This window comes from Triplophysa dalaica, chromosome 13, assembly GCF_015846415.1.
Source record: "Triplophysa dalaica isolate WHDGS20190420 chromosome 13, ASM1584641v1, whole genome shotgun sequence".
Classification (NCBI taxonomy): Eukaryota; Metazoa; Chordata; class Actinopteri; order Cypriniformes; family Nemacheilidae; genus Triplophysa; species Triplophysa dalaica.
Window position 1 is genome coordinate 13228776 of NC_079554.1, and position 24316 is coordinate 13253091.

A 24316-nucleotide genomic window follows, 5' to 3' on the forward strand; every position below is an offset into this window, starting at 1 on the left:
AGTTCAATGATGCAGTAGGCCTACTCCACTATCATAAACAGACATGAACTGTACAGCAGTATTTATCATATAGCAAATCATCAATCGTATATCTGTACAATGCAGTAGAGTTCATGCATAATAGAATTATACTAAAATTACCATGAATACATTACAAATGCATCAGTCAATGAAACTATAGCTATACAGTACTTCAGCGTAATATAAAAACAAGGAATACAGTATAACTGCAGTTCAATTCAACAAAAGATTTGTAGAGTACACATGCAGTTTAACACCATAATAAACTAGGCAGCAGTTCCTATGAAACAACTGCAGCTGTTGGCAAGGTAACAGTCAGCTGTTATAATGCACTGCAGCTGTAAGAGCAAGCTATACATTTTTGACCGTTTGTTCATCTTTTAATGTTTTTTTAAGATCCGGATGCAGTCATTGCCATTAAGAGTTTACTAAGCATTAAAAGTACAAATAGGCCTACATATACTGTGTATGAAAATACTGTATGCACAATGTAGAGTGCATTTAGTAGGAAACAGAACATTTACATTTACATTTAGACATTTAGCAGACGCTTTTATCCAAAGCGACTTACAAAGAGTTTAGGAGCAATAAGCGAAAGTTCATTCAGGAGCCATAGTACATTAGATGCCAATACAAAGTTACTGGTTTCAACAAAAGCTAGACCACTACCTGTTGAGAGAAATTATGGATACATATTGATCTTTGGATACAATATTGCCACATCAGTGTATTCGCTTTCAAAACTGTCGCACAACTGCTTTTGATGCATTTTCCTCTATTTGAACAAACTTCAGGTCACTTGAAAGCATTAGACACAGTTTAACTGTAGTTTACATCTAATACAGTGTAGCTCTTTAAATGTTTTATAAGAGGTCAGTGGATCACTCATGATAGACCTTTTGGAAAATCGACCGAGATCTTTCAAAATCTTTGGTTTCAGTGTTTTAAAAACAAATTATAAAATAAAGCTGACTGACTGTAAGTTTCTTTTAATGACACATTAAACCATTCATACAATATTGCAAAAAGGCATAAAGTACGATTAATGATAAGCCGATTAAATAACTAACTGGACACCTTTCCAAAAGTCCCAATATGCCTATTTTCTTCATTCTCAATTGTGTATTTAAATGCCTCATCCATACGTCAGGGATGCATTGGTTTACAAGTTTACACAATGAGCATAAAACCGAGTTTATTTAGAGCAGAAGGTTTCCCGGAATTAGCCATATTAAGAATGTCGTGCTCTAAGTAAACGTAATCAATTACAACACCACAGCCGAAAGCAATCGGTCGCTCGTGTACTAGTTCGGCGCCGATCGCGATGACGAACTTCAACTCAACGCTATGACGTTCCCGCCGCTCTGAACTGCTGTGGCATGCTGTCTCCATGGAAACGAGTTTAGTTGGTGCAGTGCGTTTGCGTGGTTTGTATATTCCTGCTTGCTAGCACATACACACAGGGCTTCAAATCTAACAGACGTAGGTTTGCGAAATGATCCGTTCGCCATTTGGCTTACATTTACGGTTGTTTGATTGAGCTAAGCATCAACGGGCAAGATGCACGGCTCGGCCGAGAGGTGTCTATTCTACTGTCCATTTTTTTCAACTTTGTTGTCGCGTTATTAGCGAGCTAACGCCAACCGAGGCAGGTGAACAGGTATGTGCGGCCAGGTTGAATGGCAATGCAGCTCTTGATGTAAGCGTGATCTTACATTTAACGCCCATCGGGAATATCTTGAAAGGGGATCTCTGCTTTATGTGAAAACAGCCATATCTGGGTGGTTTGCCCCTCAACGTGAAATAAGCGAGGAAAGGATATTTTTGCACGACCAGAAGCGCTCGACATCTACAGCTGCTCTAGCGGGAAACACATCCAATCTCTTTCATTTCTTGGAAAGTTATCAGCGCTTTCATCGCAGGATTCCCTTACTACTGTACGTGCTGCGTGGTCTGCAGCCGCCAGCACACGCATCGCTCCCGAAGGCGCGTGTGTAAACCCCACAAACGATCGAATGCCCTACAATGCAAGGAAATTAGCGATACTTTTGGAACCGGTGGGACGCGTTTGTCGTGGGAGGACCGTCATCTCTTCATCAAATCTGTCAACGTGCCGCAATAATGAAAGGACTTTAACTCTCGCGACAGAATAAGAAGCAATTTACAGATGTTTGTCAGGAAGATGACGCCGAGTCAGTCCAGTTTGTATGGAGAGATAGATGACCTGCAAGATCTTACTTTTATCGAGAGACCCATACGAAGGAGTCTGAAGGTATGTATTACAAATCATGTATTATGTCATGTTTTCTCCTTGTGTTCATCATTGTTTTGTTTATGAGACATCTATGGTACAATATTTACTAAGACGGATTACTTCTCAGAGGGTGATGTAATGTTTGAAAGTGCGGGTGATTGTGTGGGAAAACGAGAAGTTAAACAGACTAAATCAGAAAATTATTTGTTTATGTGCCTTACTATTTTTTCTTAAGTTGCTATAACCACGACCGATTTATTCTATAATATATAAGATTTATTGTTTTTATGTTGAGTATTAAATCTAATAGATTCCTTTGGGAAGAACTGGGGTTACCCACTTCTGTCTGCTGAGTGACGCAGTTTTTGTCAGCTGTCCGCATCACCGCCTCGCCTCCTCATTTTCGCGCCACACCACTGCGGAATAGAGGATTTCCACTTCCAACTATTACGTTTTTCACATTGCTTACTCTCAATTCTTCTGTTAGACTGGCACTCGCATACATTCGAGTGTTTCGTTTTTGTGCGTCTCAGCCCTGCGCAACCATGCGCATCTGCTTACGGTGAAGTTAAGCAAGGATGCTACTCTCTTACGAGTCTTATCACGTATGCGGGGAAAGCAACGCCGTTAGAGGGGCGGGTGTTTTCTGTCCCTCATCTTTTTTAATAGGGAGCTTCCAAAGAAAACCATCGTGGGTCTGAAAGCCTTAAAGTAATAGACTAGGCACCCACATGGCTCCCGTCCCCCACACTATCTCTTCCCACGCAGTCCCTGTTGCCTCGTATCCTGCCTCCCTTGCAGCCTCCTCACACATTTGGCTGAGTCATCTGTAACGGAATCTTGCCCAATTTACTGACCATTCTTTATTTAAGACCCACTAATTTTGTCAAGTTCAGTCTCCATTTTTAATGGGGATGCTAAACATTATATGCACATGTTTTGAATTCTGTTGACGCACTGTGTGCACTTGCAGTGTGCAGATGGTGATGCCGGTTTATACCATCATCCCTTAAAATCACATTGTTTTCATCGTTTGCAGACTGCAGAAGAGATTGATAAACTCACAGTGGATGAAGATCTGAATGACATTGAGCGGGCAGTCTACCTTCTCAGGTAATAAACAGCTGATTCGTATTGAAAACAATACCATACTGGTACAGCAGTTATCATAAAAGACATTGTGTTATTTGAATAGCAATTACCTGCAGTGTCTAAATGTTAGTATGTGTTCCTTAGTTTAAATGGCAGCATGTTGTGAACTCTGTCATGTTTTTGCAACACGAATAAAGCTGTGAATCAAGTCAGTTTTGCTCACCGGTGTTTCCACTGTCGCTGTTTACCTGAATGTGTATCTGGGGTAGGCTGACCGCACAACAACTTCTCAACGTCTACTTACTGGCAAAGAACATCCTGCTCAGTGGGTCAGGGCAGGCCGTGTCGTCGCCGCTGTACTAGCCTAATGAATTATGTATCTTTTAATGGCTTCTCATTGATATCTAGGCAGAGCTAACTATGTCTTGAAGGACTCCAGGGAGTCACCAATCTAAGGTTTCCATGTTTCTGTCATTCAGATGAAGGATTAACAGTGATACAGTCTTATCCAATCATTAAAGTTGAATGGATCTGGTTCTGATTACTTAGGAAACAGAGTTAAATTTCATCAGATTCGCCCAGAATCTACATATGTTTGTCTAGTCTTACAGTATCGTTAGTTTGTAGTTATCCTACTTAATCAATTTATGTTTTGTCAACTTTGTTCTAGAAACACTAAACACTTGTTCGTTAAAACAGAAGAAAATGCAACAATAAAAGCGATTATTCTAATGGCTGTAGGGTTTAACTTTATTTGCACCTATTTGTGTTAAATTTATACTTTAAAGCTTGCTCTAGTTACTTTTATACTTAAAAGCTTGCTCTTGCTCAACAGTCTAGTAGGAGCACCATTGTTTTGGACACATTTATGAAGTCAGCATTTGCCGTATACCATGCTATTTGCTTCTGTGGTATGTCGAAATGAACATGTACATGGAAATCCATTGTTGTGATGCTATTTTACCCAAAATTTAAATTGACTACATTCTTCCTTTGTAATATCTGATTTTGTCCCTCTTTAACCTTTAAATCTGTAAACCGCTTTTCGCCTGTGCCAATTAAGTGCCAGAGTCAGTCTGTTGCCCGACTCCCTCGGGTAGCAAACTAGTTCAGTTAACAATTTAATTGCCCCGGTTCGCTGTCATTTGGCACGTAAAAGCAGGCTACAAGAGCATCTGTAAGATGATAGAAGAGAGTGTTTGTTTAGAGATAGATGACTGGTTAGTGGCGCGTCCTCCTGAAGTGCAGACCTGGTTAGATTATGGTGATGCAAATATGTTGTCATTCTCAGCATTTGCATACTTTGTGTTGTGTAGACCAATAATAAGATGTTGAACTTATATTACAGTCATTGTCTACTGTGTCACTGTCATTAAAGCTAAAGTTGCTTGTTTTTGCATTTGAACACAGTATTCTTAGCATTTCTTTTAAAATGCTAAATTGGCTATGTTCAGTGTTTGCAGTAGCTATGTAAGCCAAGATATTAGTATTGCTATTATATGCGAATAAAAAAAAAAAAGATTTTTAAGGTCCCCAAATGTAGCCCTTTTACACAATGTAATATAAATCTTAGGAGTCCACAGAATGTGTCAATGAAGTTTCAGCTCCAAATACACCACAGATCTTGAATTATACTGTACCTTACATGTTCATTTTTGCCTGTGAGGAAGAACACGCAGTTTTGGTGTGTGTCTCTTTTAATGCAAATGAGCAGCTGTCTCCGCCCCCTTTCTGGTAGAAAGCGCAGGGCTGTGTGAGTTGCTTCCGACAACAAAACTGAAGAGAATAGTCCTTAAAGGTTCTGTGTGTAAGTTTCAGAGGCCACTATTGGCGATGTAGGAAATTGCAACCTACAGCTCCGCTACCCCCTCTCCCTCCCATTAGAGAGGCTACGGTTGCCGTCACAGGACAAAAGGGTTCTGTAAATGATAGCGGCCATTATCGGTGGTTTTGATAATTGCAATCTAAGTCTCACAGGCGAACAACAGACTGAAGTTACGGACACAGGAGAGAGATGTCGTCATTTGAGACAGCAGAGAGTAACCTTTGCAAGTCAAGTGACAAGGTTTATTTACAAAGAAAAATAAATTAATTACATTTACTTAATTCATCATTTACTCTAATCGTTATAGTGAATATTATTGTTACTTGTCAACATTGTGTCAGTGATTTATTCGCTTATTTTGCATAGCAATTTTTGGCACGGTAACTTTGTTCGTAATTTACAGCCTATTGAAACGGCTTGCTAATGCTAAAGCCGTTTAATCTAACCGCGAAAGTCTTAGCAGACGTTTTTCTCATCATCACAGAGTCAATCAGAGGACTAAACACAGGTAGTAAGAGGGAGGGAAGAGGGCGGAGAGATAGGGGTGTTGGAGATGCAGGCAGGGCGAGGAGAGGCAGAGGAGCTAACGTTACTCGGGAGGACCGCACAAGAGAGGATGTGGAAGCGAAGCAGTATTATAATATAATTTACACCCGATTTATGCAGATTATGATTTTAAACATGATTTCTAACTTGATTTGCACTCGGCCATGCAACAAGGACTTATAGTACAATTACAAAGTGCAAAAAATTGACAAGGAAAAACGCTACTTCTCTTGATGATCATGCTCATCTGTTAGCTAAAGCTATCATACAAACAGTTCACTGATATTGCGGAAATTAGACAAACTTACCGGTCCAGCAGAAAGCTGGCAACTTAGGCGTCGTTTAGCAAACCCGTTTCCATGGAACGGAACACAACCACGCCGATGTTTATTCGCTTTTTCTGCCGTTTTTTATCTCGACTTCGCCTTGCTGCATAGTATTTTCTCTTTTTTGACGACACAGATTGACGCTCTGTCGGCTCTTGTGCAGAGTATATGTGATCCGCCATTAGCGCAAATTTCACTTCTTACTGCAACAAAGAACCGTTTCTATTTCTAATCAAAAACACGACAAGAAAATGTTGTTATTGTTCTTCCTCTACTTCTGCTAATCCTTCTATGTAGTGGCTTTGCAAGCTGCCTCCAAAACACAGAAGAAGAAGTCCCGTGCATCCTTCCTTTTATGAAACGCGCTCAGTTTGTCCGTGTAGTGCTACTATAGAAACATGGCTGTGCAATTTGATATATTACATGTTAAGGTTTGCCCGCGGTGTATATACATAAAATGGCTCATTGTAAGGTAATATAAACATTTCGGTTCATTTTGTATGGTATTTCTTCCCCACTCACAACATAGTTTTGTATTATATATTACATTTTGGTAAATAAATCCTTCAAAATGCTACACACTGTACCTTTAAGCAAATGAGAAACATTGTCTAATCTTTAAAAAACCAAACACATTGTTTTGTAGAAGTGAGAGTACGTAAGACAAACGCGTTATTTGTTTAAAAACTTATGACGCTGTTTTCTTAGTGAATGCACATACGCGTTGCGTCTTTGAATCCGCCACATTGCTTTTATAAGTGAACGTTCACATGATAAATGCAACATATCTATAAAAACTGAAAATCTGCTCTCTTGAGTTAATGCACTTAGCGTTATGTCTTAACAACGTGCACATTGTTTAATACACAGGACAAATGTGTCATATGTTTAAAAACTGAAAACATGACCCATTATGAATCCAGCATTTCACTAACATTCGTTTGTGAAGCTTCCCGGTGTAAAGTGACTTCCCCTGATGTATTCTGCACATTCCGATGAAAAATAAAACTAATCCACAGCGTCTACAGAGGCTCGATGTCGCGAGTAAATGAAGATTTATGTTCAGTCCTGCATTCAACCACAAAACTCCTCGTTTGTTTACAAAACATTCTTGTAGCTCACTGCAAGTAATGTTAGTCCAGACTGAAAACAATGGTGGACAGTGTACAACTCAATGAGGGCCGAGACGGCAGAGTCCATCAGCGGTTATAGGAAGGTTCAATCAATGTGACGTCAGGTTACTGAGAGAATGCCAACAGCTTGTTCATGAGGATAGTTAGGGTATATTGGGGATTTAAAAAAAATGAATGGGTGGATTTGTATCATTCTAGGGTGGTTCTGTACACACACTCCTGACACACAGTTATGTTAAAACAACATTTGAAATTGCATTATCTGGATTAGGGGGGCTTAAGGGATATTTTGTAAACTGCTCCTTTCATTTGGAATTTGCCGTTTTGTGTTTTTCTAGCATATTTTTCTCGTGCCCATTTCGCAAACTAAGTGAAGGCTTCTCTCAAATTACATTAGGGATATAAACCATAGAAGCAATAAATATATGATTCATTTTTTTTAAATACCCCCAAAAAATGTTGTTCCCATTTCATATTCAAATTAGTTAAAGGTATACTCCACCCAAAAATGAAAATTCTGTCATGAATGAATCACCCTCATGTTATTTCAAACATGAAGGAATTTCTTTGATCGGTTAAACACAAAGAACAATATTTGGAATAATTTTATCAACTGGCAGTCCTTGGGCACCATTGACTACCAAAGTAGGAAAATTATTTCTTTTTTTGGTTCTGTTTAACACAAAAGAAGATATAATGCAGAAGTAAGGGAAAGCTGGGACACCTTTAACTAACATTAAAGTTTTCCTACTAGGGTAGTAATATGCCCCAGAAATTCCTTCTTTGTTTCGTTCCGAACAAAGATATTTTTTCAGGTTTGGAACAACTAGACTGGGAGTTATTCATGACAAAAAATTTGTTTTTGGGTGGAGTAGCCCTTTAAGTTAGACAAATAATTATAACTTTAAGGTTATATAGACATTATAGGATGATCTGCAGGTGTGTGACCAGGTACAAGGCACAGTTTAGAGTTTAGCTGAAGCTCAATGAGAGAGATTTGTTCCATGCTTTAGTGCTGATGTCAGGCGCAGCATTGAATGCGTCACTGATCTGGCTGAGAGTAATGCTAATGACGCTGCAGTGTTTTGAGAGATGTTTTTTGTTGTTTCTGTCAGGACTTGTTTGTTTGAATGGGCTTTTTTGGGCATAGTGCACTCAGCTAACTGTATGCGGTAGTTATGGGGATAGGATTAACAAAAGGGTTTTACATTTGGGGTTGACATTTTTGAATTGTATTTGGAGATATTTACTACCTGTATAAAGACATTGCCCTTTATGCTGTGAGACAATGAGAGCCTTTCCATCATCGCGCCGAACTGTTCTAAGCACTGTCTGGAAAGGTTACAGTTATGTTTCCACTTGAACCTGGTTTGAAACGTGAAATTTTCGACATGGTTGTCTAATACAGGTTGTCCCAAACTTTTCTGCCCGTGACCCCTAAAATAACAGTACCAGGGACCCAAGACCCCCACTATCCGCGAAGGTTGGTAAAGTATACAAACATTGTGTGCAACTGTGCACCCTGGGTTGTCTTTGGTCGATATCAACCAACGTTAAATTTCAACAAATAAAAATATCCTAAACTTAAAGCCTGAAAAATAATCTGCATGCACATATGAATATTTGACATGGTGCTGTATGACTTGCTGCACCTGACCTGACGAAATCACCTCAGGTTTACCATCAAGAGGGGGAGGGAATTCCAAAGGCTGATGGCTTTTTATTTGGATGGTATTATTTTTATCTTAACTAATATTTTTACATTTTGTTACACTTATTGATTAAATAGGCTATTCCTAATAAAAAAATCTGGAAATCATCTTGCGACCCCACTCTCGTGGTCTTAAGACCCCCCAGGGGGTCCCGACTCCTACTTTGAGAACCCCTGGTCTAATAGAATGCGTGCAGAGACGTTATTGCTCAGACTCTTTTGTTACCAAGGCAGCGTGTGACACGTTTGTTTACATTCTAAAGATTTCCATTATCACCCCTACGGTGGAAAATGAAACCATTTACTGTACGTACAGGCAGGCCAAGATCGGCACGGAGTGGAACGATTAAACCACGAGAATGATTCGGTGCAATGATGGAAAAGCACTCTATGATAAGATCCATCTTTAAACTATTGACGATTTTTCCATCAGCAGCATTGTGGTGTGAAGCATGTGCACCAGTTAAGACATTGTGTCACTTTGTAAAGATAGAGAGTGTGCTGTCTAGTCACAGACAGTTTGTAACAGCCTGTGCTCTTCACTTCCTCCTCAGCATCAGTGGTCCGTTGGGGCAGGAATGATCAGAGAAGCTGCCAAATGAAAACTAATTGCTAAGTGGGCTTTGTTTAGGTTTCATTGCAGTCCTGCTGGCTCAACTATCAACTGTCGACCCACTTCTTTTGGAGGGGGTGAAATCAAACAGTGTGTCACTTTTTCTTGACTTGTGAGTTGCTTTTGTCTCTTCTTCGCTGTTTCAGTTTTGTGTCCGTAAGCTAGACTTGAATGAGAACAGCAAAGCTCAGTGAGATGAGATGGCTTGATAGGTCTGATCAACTGTTGTGTCTTTTCCCTCTCTTATAGTTTTCAAACAAAACTCTAATAAAAATATTCCCAAAATGAGTCTTTTATATGAACATTTTGGGCTGTTGTGTAGCCTTGTGGAACAGAAATTACAAATTAGATCTCTTTGATGAGATACAATGGGAAGAAGGGTTTGACCAGATGAAGTCTTTTTCTAAGTGCTTTTCAGATTTTTCATCTTAGAAGAACGCTGGTTTCCAAACAACATTAGGGCCCCATTGATTTCCATTGTAGACGTACAGTTGTGTTCAAAATTATTCAACCCCCAATGCTGTAAATGGTTTTAGGGAATTTAGTGTACATTTGTAATTGTATTCAGAATGAAATCCTACAAGGTGTTCTTAAAGAACCATATGCAACTAAAATGACATCAATTAGTTTTGTAATACAGTAGTAAATGTTTCTTTTGTGAATTCTTCATTGACATAATTATTCAACCCCTTAAAGACTACCACTCTGAAGAACAGAGGTTCACTGAAGTGTTTTCAATCAGGTATTGAAAACACCTGTGGATATCAGGGAGCAGCAATAAAGCCTAATAAGCACCAATTAGGCAGCTTTAAAATGACTGTGATACTCAGCTCCTTCTAGACATTTACTGGTGTGGTTACAAACATGGTGAGGTCAAGAGAATGGTCCAGGAAGACAAGAGAACAGGTGATTACTCTTCACAGGAAAGGCAATGGCTATAAGAAGATTGCAAAGATGTTAAACATACCAAGAGACACCATAGGAAGACTCATTCGCAAATTCAAGGCAAAGGGCACTGTTGAAACGCTACCTGGTCGTGGCAGAAAGAAGATGCTGACTTCGACTGCTGTGCGCTACCTGAAGCGTAGAGTGGAGAAAAGTCCCCGTGTGACTGCTGAGGAACTGCGAAAAGATTTGTCAGATGTGGGTACTGAAGTTTCTGCTCAGACAATACGGCACACCCTGCGTAATGAAGGCCTCCATGCCAGAACTCCCAGGGGCACCCCCTTGCTGTCCCCAAAGAATGAGTCGACTTCAGTATGCCAAAAGTCATGTGGACAAACCACAGAAGTTTTGGGATAGTGTTCTGTGGACAAACCACAGAAGTTTTGGGATAGTGTTCTGTGGACAAACCACAGAAGTTTTGGGATAGTGTTCTGTGGACAAACCACAGAAGTTTTGGGATAGTGTTCTGTGGACAAACCACAGAAGTTTTGGGATAGTGTTCTGTGGACAAACCACAGAAGTTTTGGGATAGTGTTCTGTGGACAAACCACAGAAGTTTTGGGATAGTGTTCTGTGGACAAACCACAGAAGTTTTGGGATAGTGTTCTGTGGACAAACCACAGAAGTTTTGGGATAGTGTTCTGTGGACAAACCACAGAAGTTTTGGGATAGTGTTCTGTGGACAAACCACAGAAGTTTTGGGATAGTGTTCTGTGGACAAACCACAGAAGTTTTGGGATAGTGTTCTGTGGACTGATGAAACAAAATTAGAACTGTTTGGGCCCATGGATCAACGCTATGTTTGGAGGAGGAAGAACAAGGCCTATGAAGAAAAGAACACCTTGCCTACTGTGAAGCATGGCGGGGGGTCAATCATGCTTTGGGGCTGTTTTGCTTCTGCAGGTACTGGGAAGCTTCAGCGTGTGCAAGGTACCATGAATTCTCTTCAGTACCAGGAGATATTGGATGACAATGTGATGCAGTCCGTCACAAACCTGAGGCTTGGAAGACGTTGGACCCATTCAACAGGACAATGATCCCAAGCATACCTCCAAGTCCACTAGAGCATGGTTGCAGATTAAAGGCTGGAACATTTTGAAGTGGCCATCACAGTCACCAGACTTAAATCCGATTGAGAACCTCTGGTGGGACTTAAAGCAGTTGCAGTGCGCAAGCCTAAGAATGTGACTGAACTGGAGGCTTTTGCCCATGATGAATGGGCGAAGATACCCGTAGATCGCTGCAAGACACTTGTGTCAAGCTATGCTTCACGTTTAAAAGCTGTTATAACTGTAAAAGGATGTTGTACTAAGTACTAAGATTGAATGTCACTTGGGGGTTGAATAAAACTGATAATGATGTGAGCTCAGAAAAGACATTTGTGGTTATTTCATTATAAATGTTATGTTATATTTGTCTGACCTACACGTGCCTCTTTGATTTAATTGTAAGCAGGATGACTGAATGATCATAATCAATGTCAAACCGACCAAAACAATCAATTTCAGTGGGGGTTGAATAATTTTGAACACAACTGTATGTCCACTGGGACATTTCTCAAAATATCTTCCTTTTTGTTCCACAGAAGAAAGAGTCTTTAACAGGTTTTAAACAACACAAGGGCACATAGATGATGAGAAAATCATTTTATTTAGTGATCTGTCCCTTTAAATTCAAACATTCGTCAGGTTCTTACAAAACCAAAGGATCTTGTGTTAAAACACATCTGTTTCTGTGTTTATTTGCCATTAAGATCCAAGACAAATTTGGTAGTTAGGACTTACATAAAACATAACGGAGTACCAAGCGTCTCTTGAGCCATGAAAAAGCAACAACTGAGCAATGAAATGCTTCTCTGGGCCAAGCTCATAGCGTATTCCTCACTCACCAGGGAAATCTCATTACAAATGCAAGTGTAGCTCTTTTTACTTTCTGACCACATCCCAGCTAAGACCTGGCTGCAGCAAACAGGCGCTCGAAGCTAATGGGATTGGGGTTGTGTTACCCAACCCTTCAGCACCTGGTCTTTAGATGATTATGTCTTTTCTCTCTCTGTAGATGCCAGCTGCTCTTCTCCCTGTCATTTAGTGCATAAACACAGGCATCGCTAAGGTGCTGCATGTTATTAACCATATTCAAGAAGTGCACAAAGCATGACCACATTACTTTCTTCTTAGACAAACTTGGCAGCAGGTCAGGCTGTTTCTTGGTTATTAAATAACCCTCTGCCAACAAAGGACACAGGAGGACAACTTATCGCTGAAAAAGTAATGAATACCTGTTTTTAGTTTATTATTTAGTACTGCCTGACAGACATGAGACAGAAATAAGAAAGCCTGAGACGTTGAAGGGATACTCCATGCAAAAATGTCATGAAATACTCCGCCATCCCCCAAAATTGCTCCAAATCTGTATATGTCTTTGAACACAAAGATAGATATTTAGAAAAATGTCAACAATTGACATTTCGGAGGCATCATTGAGAAGGTAGTGACCCAAAGGTTTCCTAAATTCTTAAAAATATCTAATTAAAAAGCAATGATACAATCATTTTTCCTACTTTCTAACATTCTAATTCTAGACAATTATAGCAGAAGGAAAGTTAAAATCTCCATTTGATAGCAATGACACAAACTGATATACTGTTTACCTTAAAGCCACATAAATGTATATGTCTTTGCATAAAAGTGTCAGTTTAGTAGTTTAGCTGAGCTGAGTAAAGAAAACGCCAGTCTCTGAGAAACAAGATAATGCACATAGAAGCTAAATGGTTAATTTGATGATTCAGTGCCTGGCTCAGCAGTATTTCATTAGTAGTAGAACCATTACATTTACATTTCAATCATTTTGCTCATACAGATGTACAAAAAGAGCTTTAGCATGTGAGACCAATGTGATCAACAGACAGCAAACATGTGATTCGGGACTTGGAAAGAAGTCACTTGTCTGCAGTACAATTTAGTGCTGTAAAAAAATAGACGTAATACACAAACCTAGTGCACAAAATAACACTGAGGTCAATTCAGTCGTCATTTCTTATTTGTATTCTTTAGACATAAAGTCTTATTCAGTAATATCTGCAATCCATGCTATGCGGGCTCATATTTTTACCTATATGACAGATTACTAACTCACCTGATTATATATATTATCACTTTGACCATATTGTTCTGTCTGATTTTTAGTTCTGGTGAGGATATTCAGCGAGCCAGCGTCATCATCAACCTGCCAATCCTGGTGCGTCAAAACCCAGCAGAGACTTTCCGCAGGGTGGTGCCAAAAGTCAGGGTAAGCCGAAATATATTTCATTTATTAACCGTTTTTTTCAGAGATCATTAAATGACTTTCTAGTATGTGCTGGTTGTAAATGATCATACAGAGTTTCCTCTTTTAACCCAACAGGAGGTTCTCCATGTAGCTGGCGGAGAAATGCAGCTCGCTGCAGCAGGATCTTTCCTGACCATCCTCCAAGACGACATTGTCCTCATCCAGACACACACCCACTCAATCTTGCAGATAGTTCTTTTAAATCTCGACCACAGGGACACAGGTTCTCATTGTTTAATAAAGCCTACCAAGCTATTACAATGTGTAATTTGATTAAATATGGATTTCTAAAGTACTTAGGGGCAAGAGTACACTTGCCATAGAATTGCCATTTTTGGCTGAACGGTTCCATAGAAAACTTGTAAGATCTATTGAAAAATGAAATTGAAAGCATTACTTTAGATTAAGGCGAGAATGCAGAGTTTACATTATGTCCGGCTGCAGCATGAGTCCTAACAATTTGCAATCTTGTGATTGGAAGGCAGTACTGTATTTCTTGCCAAAGTGCAAGGCACATTTCTGTCAAGGACACAATCAGCTAAAGCACTTTGTCTCATTTTTAACAGTGGTCAGCAATGCTTGGTTGGAGACGTTGCTCTCAGCAATTGATGCTTTACCAAAGGAAACTATCAGGCAAGAGGTAGCAGCATCAGTTGTCGCAGTGTACATGCCATAGAAATCAAATGTAGGTGTGAATTCAAAATCATTTTGCTGTGGTTGATCATTTGTGCAGATTCTGAGTCCTCTGTTATCAAAACATCAGCTGTCTCAGTCTGTCCCAGCACGTCTGGCCAGCTGTCGCATCCTTGGAAAGGTTGTTGGCAAGTTTGAGTCATCAATGTAAGTTTGTTGGCACATTATTTATATCATATAATTATATATAAGTAAGTAAGTAATGATTATTAAAAGATTGGTGTGTTTAACAATTGATTATTAATACAGTACTTTTCAGTGTCAAATATGACTAGCCGTAGTTTCTTTAGTTATCCATCACGTCTTGTCTTTGCAGAGTGAAGAAAGACCTTCTGCCACTAGTCCGGTCACTGTGCCAGGACGTGGAGTATGAGGTGCGCGCCTGCATGTGTCGCCAGCTGGAGAACATCACCAGGGGAATTGGGTAAAAAGATGTGAATCGGAGAGACATTAAACATATCTGAATTACTAATACTGTTCATGCTGTTATAGGGCTAAATTCCTGTATACAATTAAGTGACGATGGCACATTAACCATTTGGTACTGCAACAACACAGACCGCACATTTCAATAGACATCTCTATTAGCAGACGCAGTTCTAAACTAGACGCAATGAAAATAATTGTAGGCTGTACATCTGATATTTCAGCAGATTTCTTAATATGTAATTTAACAGTTTTGTATGAGTTACAAAAAGTTGTTATTTTTCTTTCTTTTTAATAAAAGCTGAATATAATGTAGTTTTCTGCACATTTTCATTCCATTTGTCTCCCTGAGAAAGAAATAATCTGCAGTTGAAGTCATATTACACTTATGTAACAGATGAAAGGAAGATTTCCCTTATGGTGACTTTAACAAGGCAGACATTTTCTACTCTTCTGCTCTTGCAGAAATGTATAGCTCTTCCATCACATTACCATACAGACATAATATGGAAGATTGATGCTTAGATTAGAAATGAAAGCACTTCTTATGTCGCAAAAAGTTAAGGTTTGTACAGAATATCTCAAAGAATAGGGTTTAGTGCGAGTGTTTTTTTTTTAACGGCCTCTTTTTGCCCCAGGGTGGACCACACTAAGGCTGAAGTTCTCCCTGAACTGGTTGAGCTGGCCCAAGATGAAGCTAGTACAGTGAGACTAGCAGCCTTCGACACCATCATCAACCTTATAGAGATGTTTGACAGTGGTAAGAAATAAATTATTTACTTTTAGTTATTTCTATTTGTTTCATATGACTGAAGATAACAAAGAAAGGACAGAGAAAGTCAAAAGTGTCATAAATGGAAAGAAACATTTGTACTTCCTGTTGTTTTCTCAAGTACACCACTGTGTGCTGCATCAAACACATTGTGTACCTGTTTATATCAACAAAACATCGTCTTATTCTCATATGTAACGCTTTTTAATGTATGCTGGAATATGAAATTTAGATGTTGGCAAGTTGCTATTTGTGAAAAGATGCATGCTGTGTTTTGAAACTCCTTTGAAAACTCACACTTTCTCTGTCAACTTCTCACCCTCCCTCCCTTTCTGTCACCATCTTTTCATAGATGACAGGAGCTGTGTGATATTTCCCTTGGTAAAGGCATTCTGTGAAAAGTGTTTTAAAGGTGATGAGGCAGTGCTGGCTTCCTTGTCCTTTCAGTATGGAAAGCTTTGTCACGGCCTCTCGGGTCAGTGTGTGTTTTCTTGTTACACTCTAAAACACTTATTTTGATTTATCTTACAGCAATCATTTTGTGTTCTAAATGAAATTGTATAGCAGTGACACGCTAACAGTGAAATGCATGTACATACAGTTTATGTTTTATATACAGTTTTCTGTATAGGATTCTTATGTTTTGTTTAAACAGAGTCTTTTACGGATGAGCAGCACCTCTGGTTTCTTGAGTTTTATAAAAAGCTGTGCTGTCTGGGTCTCCAGCATGAAAACGGTCATTGCGAGAGCCAGCCTTACCCACTGGAGCTAGAGAGCAAATACGCCCTGGTGCGCAGGAACTGCGCATACAACTTTCCTGTGAGTTAAGCATTATGTTCAAAACACTTTATTTTTAAAGGTGAAATGTTTGTCTTTTGCTTTTGGTGACAAATAATTTGTGACAAATTACAATAATCTGGCAAAATAATCCATAATATATGCTGCATTGAACACAATTGAACATTACTTGATTATTTGGAAAAAAAATGAACAAAGGATTTTTTGGAAAGGTGTATTTTTACTGCGAATAAGGGTACAGGAACTATACACTTGACCTTTCCTTAAGTTGGGGACTAGAACATGAACCTCTAGAAAAATAAACAGCAGTTTATTAATTCTTAAAGGGGCCATATGGCATGAATATGTGTTTTTCTGGGTCTTTGGTGTGTTATAAATTGCCCATGCATGTACAAGACACGTTAAATTGCAAAAATGAAAGTGTCGGAAAAAAGATGCATTCTATCCAAAGGCGAATGCTTTGAAACCTGATATTCCAAATATGGTATGAGGCGTGACATCTCCGTCACACGCTTGCAGTATTCGACAAATCACTAAGCACTGGTTAACTGGCCAATCATAGCACACCTCGCTTTTCAGAGCGATGAGCTTTGTTAAAAATCTATGCGTTTCAGAGAGACGGGGCAAAGAGGAGATACAAACATGCACGGTATTTGGAAATACAGCGTTTTTTTACCTTAAAGCGTGTATACACATTGCATTACATGTAAAACAAATGATAATATTCGTTTAAGCCATGTCATATGACCCCATTAATGAATGTCTTTATTTCTATATTGTTTGTCAAAGGGTTTAAGAACACTTGCTTTACTAAAGGTTAACATTTCCACAAGGCTTTACAGGATGCTTTTATCACTGTAAACACATTTTAGCCTACAAGAATTTTAAAGCGACTAATCTATTTTTACCATCTGTCGGTGGAGTCAGAGACTTCCAGTAAAGCTCAACAGCTCATTTAAGGAAATTAGACCTCTGACTGCTCCATCATCAACCACTCAAGCACTCCTGGTTGTTTGTCTGGTTATTTATAATGAAAGTCACTCAGAATACATTGCTTGTTTTCTGAGCCACTGGGATCATCGTAAAAGTTAAATTTTTGACCAATGCATTATCAAATGATTGTGTAACTGGAGAACAGGCTGTTTGTCACGGAATATCATTGTATTTAATACAAATATTTTATAATCTACAATGTTTATTTTATTAATTTATCTATATGTGTATTTGCAGGCGATAGTGTTATTCGCTGACCCAAACCACTTTCTGTCTGAATTATATCGTACCTTCTCAAGTCTATGTCACGACCCTGAGATTTCAGTACGGAGGACGGCAGCTAGCGGTTTCCATGAGGTACTATCAAAAAACGAAATTAATGTTTTTGTAAATAGCTGTAAAGAATAGGTTCATTAAAATAAACTATAGCGAAATACATTATTGAAACATTACTTTAAAAAACAAACTGAGCAAATGTATTTGGGAGAATACACTTTCAGTATTGGTATATCACAGCAACTGTGAATGTCAGGAAACTTAATATAGTTAATATAATATAGTATAAAATAATTGCTGTTGGGCAGAAACATTGTATGTCCATAAAGATCTTGTAAACTTGACAACCGTTTTAATTATCTGAAAAATTTCTTCTGGTTTCTGCCTGACAACAAAAATATGTATCATTATTGTAATATTTGCTATTTTGTTGATTTTTTTATTGAAAATTTTATTTTAGTTGTTTTATTTCTATTATTTATATTTTGTAGTTTATATTAATCAGTTAATTAATTATCTGACATGGTTTTGGACATCTGACTTTTTGGTTTCTGTCTTAAAGCGACAGTATGTATAATTATTGCAATATATGCCATTTGATTGATTTTTGTATATTATAAAAAATAATGTTTTCATTTATTATTATTTTAAATATTTACTTTTATTTTTATTATTAAAATGTATTTATTATTTTTTATTATTATTAATTATCTGACATGACCGATATGTTTTGTTGATATCTTGGTTTTGATCTCTGCAGCATCAATCTGGGTTGCGTTTCCCGAACACGACATAACTCGCTGGTTGACCACAATATTACGATGCATCATTGGGGAAATTAACGATGTAGTAGCGACTGTTTCCCGAAACCGTAGTAACTCTATCAAAATTAAATCGTTTGAACCAAGTTGGTTCAGCAATTGATGACGCCATACAGGTGGTGGAGTAATGATCATCTACTTATAAATACATTCAGATTAAATTAATGTCAAATTCTTCCTGTAACATAACATTTGAAGGCGACTAAGTTATCCTACTTTTGTTGTCTGTTGTTTAATTTCTCGATATTTAATTAAGTCATAAGTTTCCTCCTATGTCCCTCCACCCAGGGATTCCCCGGGGTCCTAGTGCACGTATGTTTGTGCGCTTGCACACTTTTCAAAATACAGCGTTTGTATTTTGTGTACCATGCTTCTAACCACAGCTCTAGACCTGTAGTTCCAACCACGCAACTTTGCGATGCTGCTTGCGATTGATCGTTGGAACGATGGTTTCGGGAAACTCTTAAATCGTTGGACTATGCTGGAACGACAGATCTTGCGACCATAGTTTGCTAACGATGCTTTTGGGAAACGCACCCCTGGATAGCTCCGCCCACTGTGTAATCTCATTGGTTCCCGTTCCTCAGAACTGTATATTAAAAATCAAATAAGTTGTAATTGACTCCTCATGCAGCGTTTTTACATTAAGTCTGGACGGATTTAATTGCTTTTGGAAACTTCATCATGCTTAGTTATGACCATGTGGGAGTGAAAAAGCCTGTTTAGAAAAGCACATAACAATCTTTCTCTAATCCCTATGCATTAGGTGGTCAAATTGCTGGGCCCAAATGTACATTACGTACACAAAGAGCTAATCACTTTGCTGCAGGATGATTCATTAGAGGTGAGAGCTGAAATAAGTTTGAAGTGTGTCTAAATTATGTCTGCGTGTTTGTTGCCGAAAGAGCTTTCAGCTGTTTGTGAAGGCTTCGATCAGCACAGTCATTTCCTTGGCATACTTTGTTGTGTCAGACATAGTAGCATTCTTCACAGGACGTTCCCGGGACATGGTCTTCATTCTGTGTCCTTAACTAAATGCTAAGTTTGCATGAAGAAATAGCCTTCCGATCATTCGAATCCATTTTTTAATATATATTTTTTTACAAACATTAAAATACACATTTGACCATTAATTCCATACTTATACCACATTGATCGTAGGTGCCAGACATGCCATGTCCACGTTTGTGTCTATTGGGGTGTGTGTTCAAGTATGCAAGCTTTTGCGGAGGGTGCATGCGGCTGTGTGGGATGAATGAATACAACGCTCATCTAGCTAAGGCTGAGAGAGTGTGCTATTGTTTATTCTGTCATGATCCTCTGAGAGGTGTTAGTCACACACTGCATTAGCGTTCACTATAATGCTATGCACAACTCTATGAACAGCATTAAACATCTAACCAAATATTATAAACTATCTATAGTCAGACCCTCATGACAAAAGGATGGTGTCTTATTGTAGCTCATGTCTAATTTTAGAAGTCCAGGGCTTCATTTGGATGGGTGAAAAGTGTTTCAGGTTTTGATATGATTCTGCAGGTACTGGATGCTCTCATAAACAATCTTCAGGAGACTTTAGAATTGGCCACTTCCAGAGGGGAGGGGGCAGGACCTGAGAGCAAGGTACCAGCCAGATTTTGCTATTTTTAGCTCATGTGAGATATCGAAAAAAGTCATGCTGTGGTATTAGGAGCATTACAATGAATTGAAAAGATAGGGAACATTATAACCTTTGTCAAACAGCATCTCACTCTTGAAGCAGGTGAACATTCCAGACTTGGTTCCTGCTCTGGTGGCAGCAGAACAGAAAGCAGCGTCTTCACTTCACTGGAGAGTTCACGAGAAGCTCCTGCAGTGCTACTCGTGTTTGCCCCGTGTCGTCTCTGGAGACCAGATCTACTTCCGCTTTCTTCAGCGGATGTTCAGCATCATCACCAACAATGTACCCAGATTACACACGCACATACACTATTTTATTGAGCATCTCAAAACATTTGTGACCCTGCCTGTGATATCCAGGCTGAGGATTCAGTAGCATAAAAGAATGAATTCAATCATTAATTTTACTGTGATTTCAATCATCATCTTACTCAGTATTTAAGAAATCAAGGTTATATTTTCACAGAATGTACTTTGCATTATGTAGGATGGCTTTAGGTCGAAAACTGTAAATGGCAAATTGATGGCAGGGTCACTTATTTGATCTGTTCTTCTCGTTCTGCATTTCTAGAACGTTCTACCAGTCCAGCAAGAAGCCGTCAGAACATTATGTGTGTTTTTACGTTACAACCGCAAACAGGAACAGAGGCAAGAGATCATTAGCAAACTAAAACAAGGTAAAAGATAGTATGTTCTAAGATTATTTTGTGTGAGATGTTCTTAAAGTTGGTCAAGACTGTCTTCTCTCTGAATTTAAGAGCTTGCCCAGGGTAGAAGCTATTGGAACAGGCTGCGCTATCTGGACCTTTGTTACATCACTATAGACCTCTTCTCCAAATCGTATTTTTGCAAACATTTCCTCACTCCGGCACTTGAGCTGGTCAGCGACCCTGTGGCCAATGTCAGGTAATAGTTTACATCAGTCGTATCATTGTATGCCACGTATAAAGGGATAGTTAACCCAAAAGTGAATTTTTTTTTTTATTATCATCTTTAACCTCAGTGACTTACTGCAGAACACAAAAGTTATTTCACAGAGCATTGGCTATCAAACAACATTGGCCCCATTGACTTCCGTTGTATGGATTTAAAAAGACATTTATCAAAATATATATTTTGTGTTTCATGTCATACGGGTTTTAAGTGAAATGAGGGTGAATAAATTATGACAGACTTTATTTTTGGGTGAACTATCCCTCTAATGGTTGAACCTAACCAGGCACAAGATTCCACAGACAAGCAATAGCTGTGTTTGTGTGTGACCCAACAGTTTTCTCATGTAACATTAGATTTTTCTCAACTTCCACACTCTCTTCTCTTTCACATTTGAAGTTTCATTTACATTAAGAGTGGCATCTTGGTTCAGTGAGTTTTCAATGTCGATGGGAGCCCAATGCGACGAGACAGAAATAGAAACAAAGCGGCTGTCAAAATGAAGTGTTGCTCGTTGTCACATATTGTGGAAAAGCTTTTATTACTTGACGTGCCGTGTCTTGATTCAAACATTGTTTTTCTTTAAGAAGCTATTCTTATATCCAACATGAATTGATTTATTTTAGTATATTTATATTTTGTAAAACATTTTAAATAAATATAAGTAAAATGTTTTTTGCAAAATTGATTGACTTCTGAAATTAATTTTGCTTCATTTTAATCTCATAATCTGTGACCCTGACAGGTACAAACTCTGTTATATGCTACCCAAACTGAGATCCACCATCAGACCAGCAGACAAACATCTGGTTCAGCAGCTGGAGTTTTGTGTGCGGAAATTGTTGTGCCGTGAGAAGGACAAGGATGTAATGGTAACTTTGCGCAAAGTGAGGCTCTCCATATACGTCTTATATCAAGATTTTAAATATACTGTATAACAAGGTATTTCATTACTCAGAAATGATTAAATCCCCCAACCGTTTTCTCAGACAGTTCTGGAGCTGGACAAAATGGACATTACAGAGCCGGTATCTGTCATTTACACACCTACTGTAAAGCTGAATACTGTGTGAAAAAGTTTTGTTTCACTGTTACTATTAAAAGAATGGTTCACATTTACAGTATCATAAAAGGCATGAAAGAGAGCTCTTGGATCAGAAGAAAGAGAAGGAGGAGACTCTTTTACTTGAAATGGTGGGAGATTAACCATTTTTATTACAATAATTTACAACCTATAGTTTACTTATAATGTTATTAAAGGCATTTTATAAATGTAGTTAATTTAGAGTAAATTAAACATTTTCTGCTGGAACGGAAACAAATAGATTTGATGAAAACTGGGTGATCTCATTTACTTTCCAAAATTTTAAGGAAAGTGACATGACCCTTAAAAACATAATGGATGCAGTTCCTCATATTGTGTTTGTGTTGTGGTACCACAGGAACTGCTGGAACGACAACAGAGCGAAGCCAAACTAGCTGGAGAGAAACAAACTGATAAGAAACGTGGGGGAGGTTTATTCTCATTTAATCAAAGGTTGTTTTTCTGTCTTACAAATGTAAATGTGTAAATCTTGTTTGCTTTTTAATCTCATTGTTCAGAAAGAGACAGCAAGTCAGGCATGTCGGGAAGTAAAGGAATGTCCGTGTCAACTTTAGGAGCAACGCCATCCTCTTCTAGTGGTAAGCATCTATTCCTAATGGAAATTTGTCTTCATTGTTTATGCCAAGTAATAAGGAAAGCCCCTAATTAGAACATGTCATTAAATGAACATGGTAGATAATTACATTTATAAGTTATAGGATACTATTAATATAGTAAAAAATAATTAAATACAAAACATTAAAATTGTTTTGTGAAGGTTCACAAGAACAAAATTTAATTTCTTGAATGTTTCAGGTAAGGAGATGCGGAGAGCCAAACTGGCTCGAAGTCGCTCCCTCAGCGGCCATCCCACAACAACCAAGATGACAAACTCGGACAAAACCTTGTACGTTATGGATTCATTTTTTAGGCTTCAGTTGTTACGAATTTGCTGTGACCAACTCAATTTTCTCTTTAGAAAAGTAAAAGATTCGGGTAGTTGCCCTGGATCAGGAAAGAGCACTATGCTACCAATAAATGGTAACTAAAGTAATTTCTTACTAAATGAAGTCCTTATTTCAAACATTTCACATGCACTTGTATTCTTTACTTCTAGACGATAACCTTCGATCCCACCACTTCAATGTTGCTTCTTCAATCTCCTCCACAGCGTCCACCTCATCCATGCCTGTATTGATCCGCAGCAACACAAGCAGCTCGGTGGACCACCGGAGTAATGGAAATAAAGACACACAGTCAAGGAAACTCTCTGTGTATGTCTGTAATAGAATTCTGTAAAAGATCACAACAGTGATTGCTCGCTTCTTCAGCGGTCTGAAGCATTTATCCTGTTTACTTTATAAGGATTTCCCAAAATTCTTAGTGGTGAACCAAAATTGTTTTGTGACTTTACGTAAGCATAAATGCAATATCAGACCTTATGTCTGTTTCTTAATTATAATGACCTAAGTCTAAGAACTTCATTTTAGATTATTGATTTACTTTTTCTGACAATAAGGCATAGAATCTCAGATGTAATTGTACAAAGTGGAAGGTGAGTGATTGTAACTTTCATTTGCTTGTTTTTCTGTTTCTCTCCAACAGACAACGAAAGTCTAGTTCTTTTGGAATGCAGTCTGGGAGAGAGTGATACACACTTTGCCTTTTGACTCACAGCCCCTTTCTATAAGACTTAACATTCTACAGCAGCAGTTTCACCCCTTTGGATGTGTCCATTCCTCTCGACTCTATACCAGAAACATTTAAGATGGGCTGGGACATCAAAATGGTCTGCATCGATCCATCTCTGCCTTATCTCACAGAAAAAACACTTGCATCATTTGTCATAAAATGAAAAGAGTTGAGGAGTAATTGAATGTATTTAATTTACTGCCTCATTATTTTATTTCCTGTATTATAGCATGCTTTGCAAATTCTGTTTTATATTTTTGAAGTGGTTTAGAGAAAAGAAGCACTATGTATTTTTATGATCGACAAAAAACTCCTTGAGGAGTTTTGAAACTCTCCATAACATAACACCAATGAGATTGTGCCTGGTGCCGTCTAG

General features: G+C 38.4%; 1 protein-coding gene across 3 annotated transcripts; it reads left to right on the forward strand.

Moving 5' to 3' along the window:
- The first annotated feature begins 1138 nt into the window (after positions 1-1138).
- Positions 1139-24235, forward strand: ppp4r4 (protein phosphatase 4, regulatory subunit 4). 3 transcript variants are annotated; one of them, XM_056764764.1, is made up of 25 exons: positions 1139-2293; positions 3315-3388; positions 13652-13754; positions 13869-14016; positions 14360-14433; positions 14527-14633; positions 14803-14910; positions 15551-15672; positions 16037-16159; positions 16340-16503; positions 17713-17832; positions 19339-19416; positions 20112-20195; positions 20332-20514; positions 20803-20908; positions 20990-21137; positions 21910-22051; positions 22154-22192; positions 22287-22358; positions 22607-22670; positions 22767-22847; positions 23065-23155; positions 23228-23289; positions 23420-23522; positions 23854-24235. In XM_056764764.1, exons 1-25 carry the CDS (start codon positions 2189-2191, stop codon positions 23897-23899), a joined length of 2547 nt encoding a protein of 848 aa, XP_056620742.1. In that variant the 5' UTR covers positions 1139-2188; the 3' UTR covers positions 23900-24235. The 3 variants fall into 3 exon arrangements, with proteins under 3 accessions (XP_056620742.1, XP_056620740.1, XP_056620739.1); XM_056764762.1 differs by having other exon boundaries at positions 1141-2293; positions 20335-20514; positions 23366-23522; XM_056764761.1 differs by having other exon boundaries at positions 1142-2293; positions 23366-23522.
- Positions 24236-24316: the final 81 nt, after the last annotated feature.

Bases quoted from the DNA above. Each gene is read 5' to 3' on its own strand.
- ppp4r4 (XM_056764761.1), top strand. From the start codon at position 2,189: ATGTTTGTCAGGAAGATGACGCCGAGTCAGTCCAGTTTGTATGGAGAG. The intron at 15,673-16,036 runs GTAAGAAATAAA...ATCTTTTCATAG, and splicing joins TATAGAGATGTTTGACAGTG to ATGACAGGAGCTGTGTGATA. The intron at 16,160-16,339 runs GTCAGTGTGTGT...TTGTTTAAACAG, and splicing joins GCTTTGTCACGGCCTCTCGG to AGTCTTTTACGGATGAGCAG.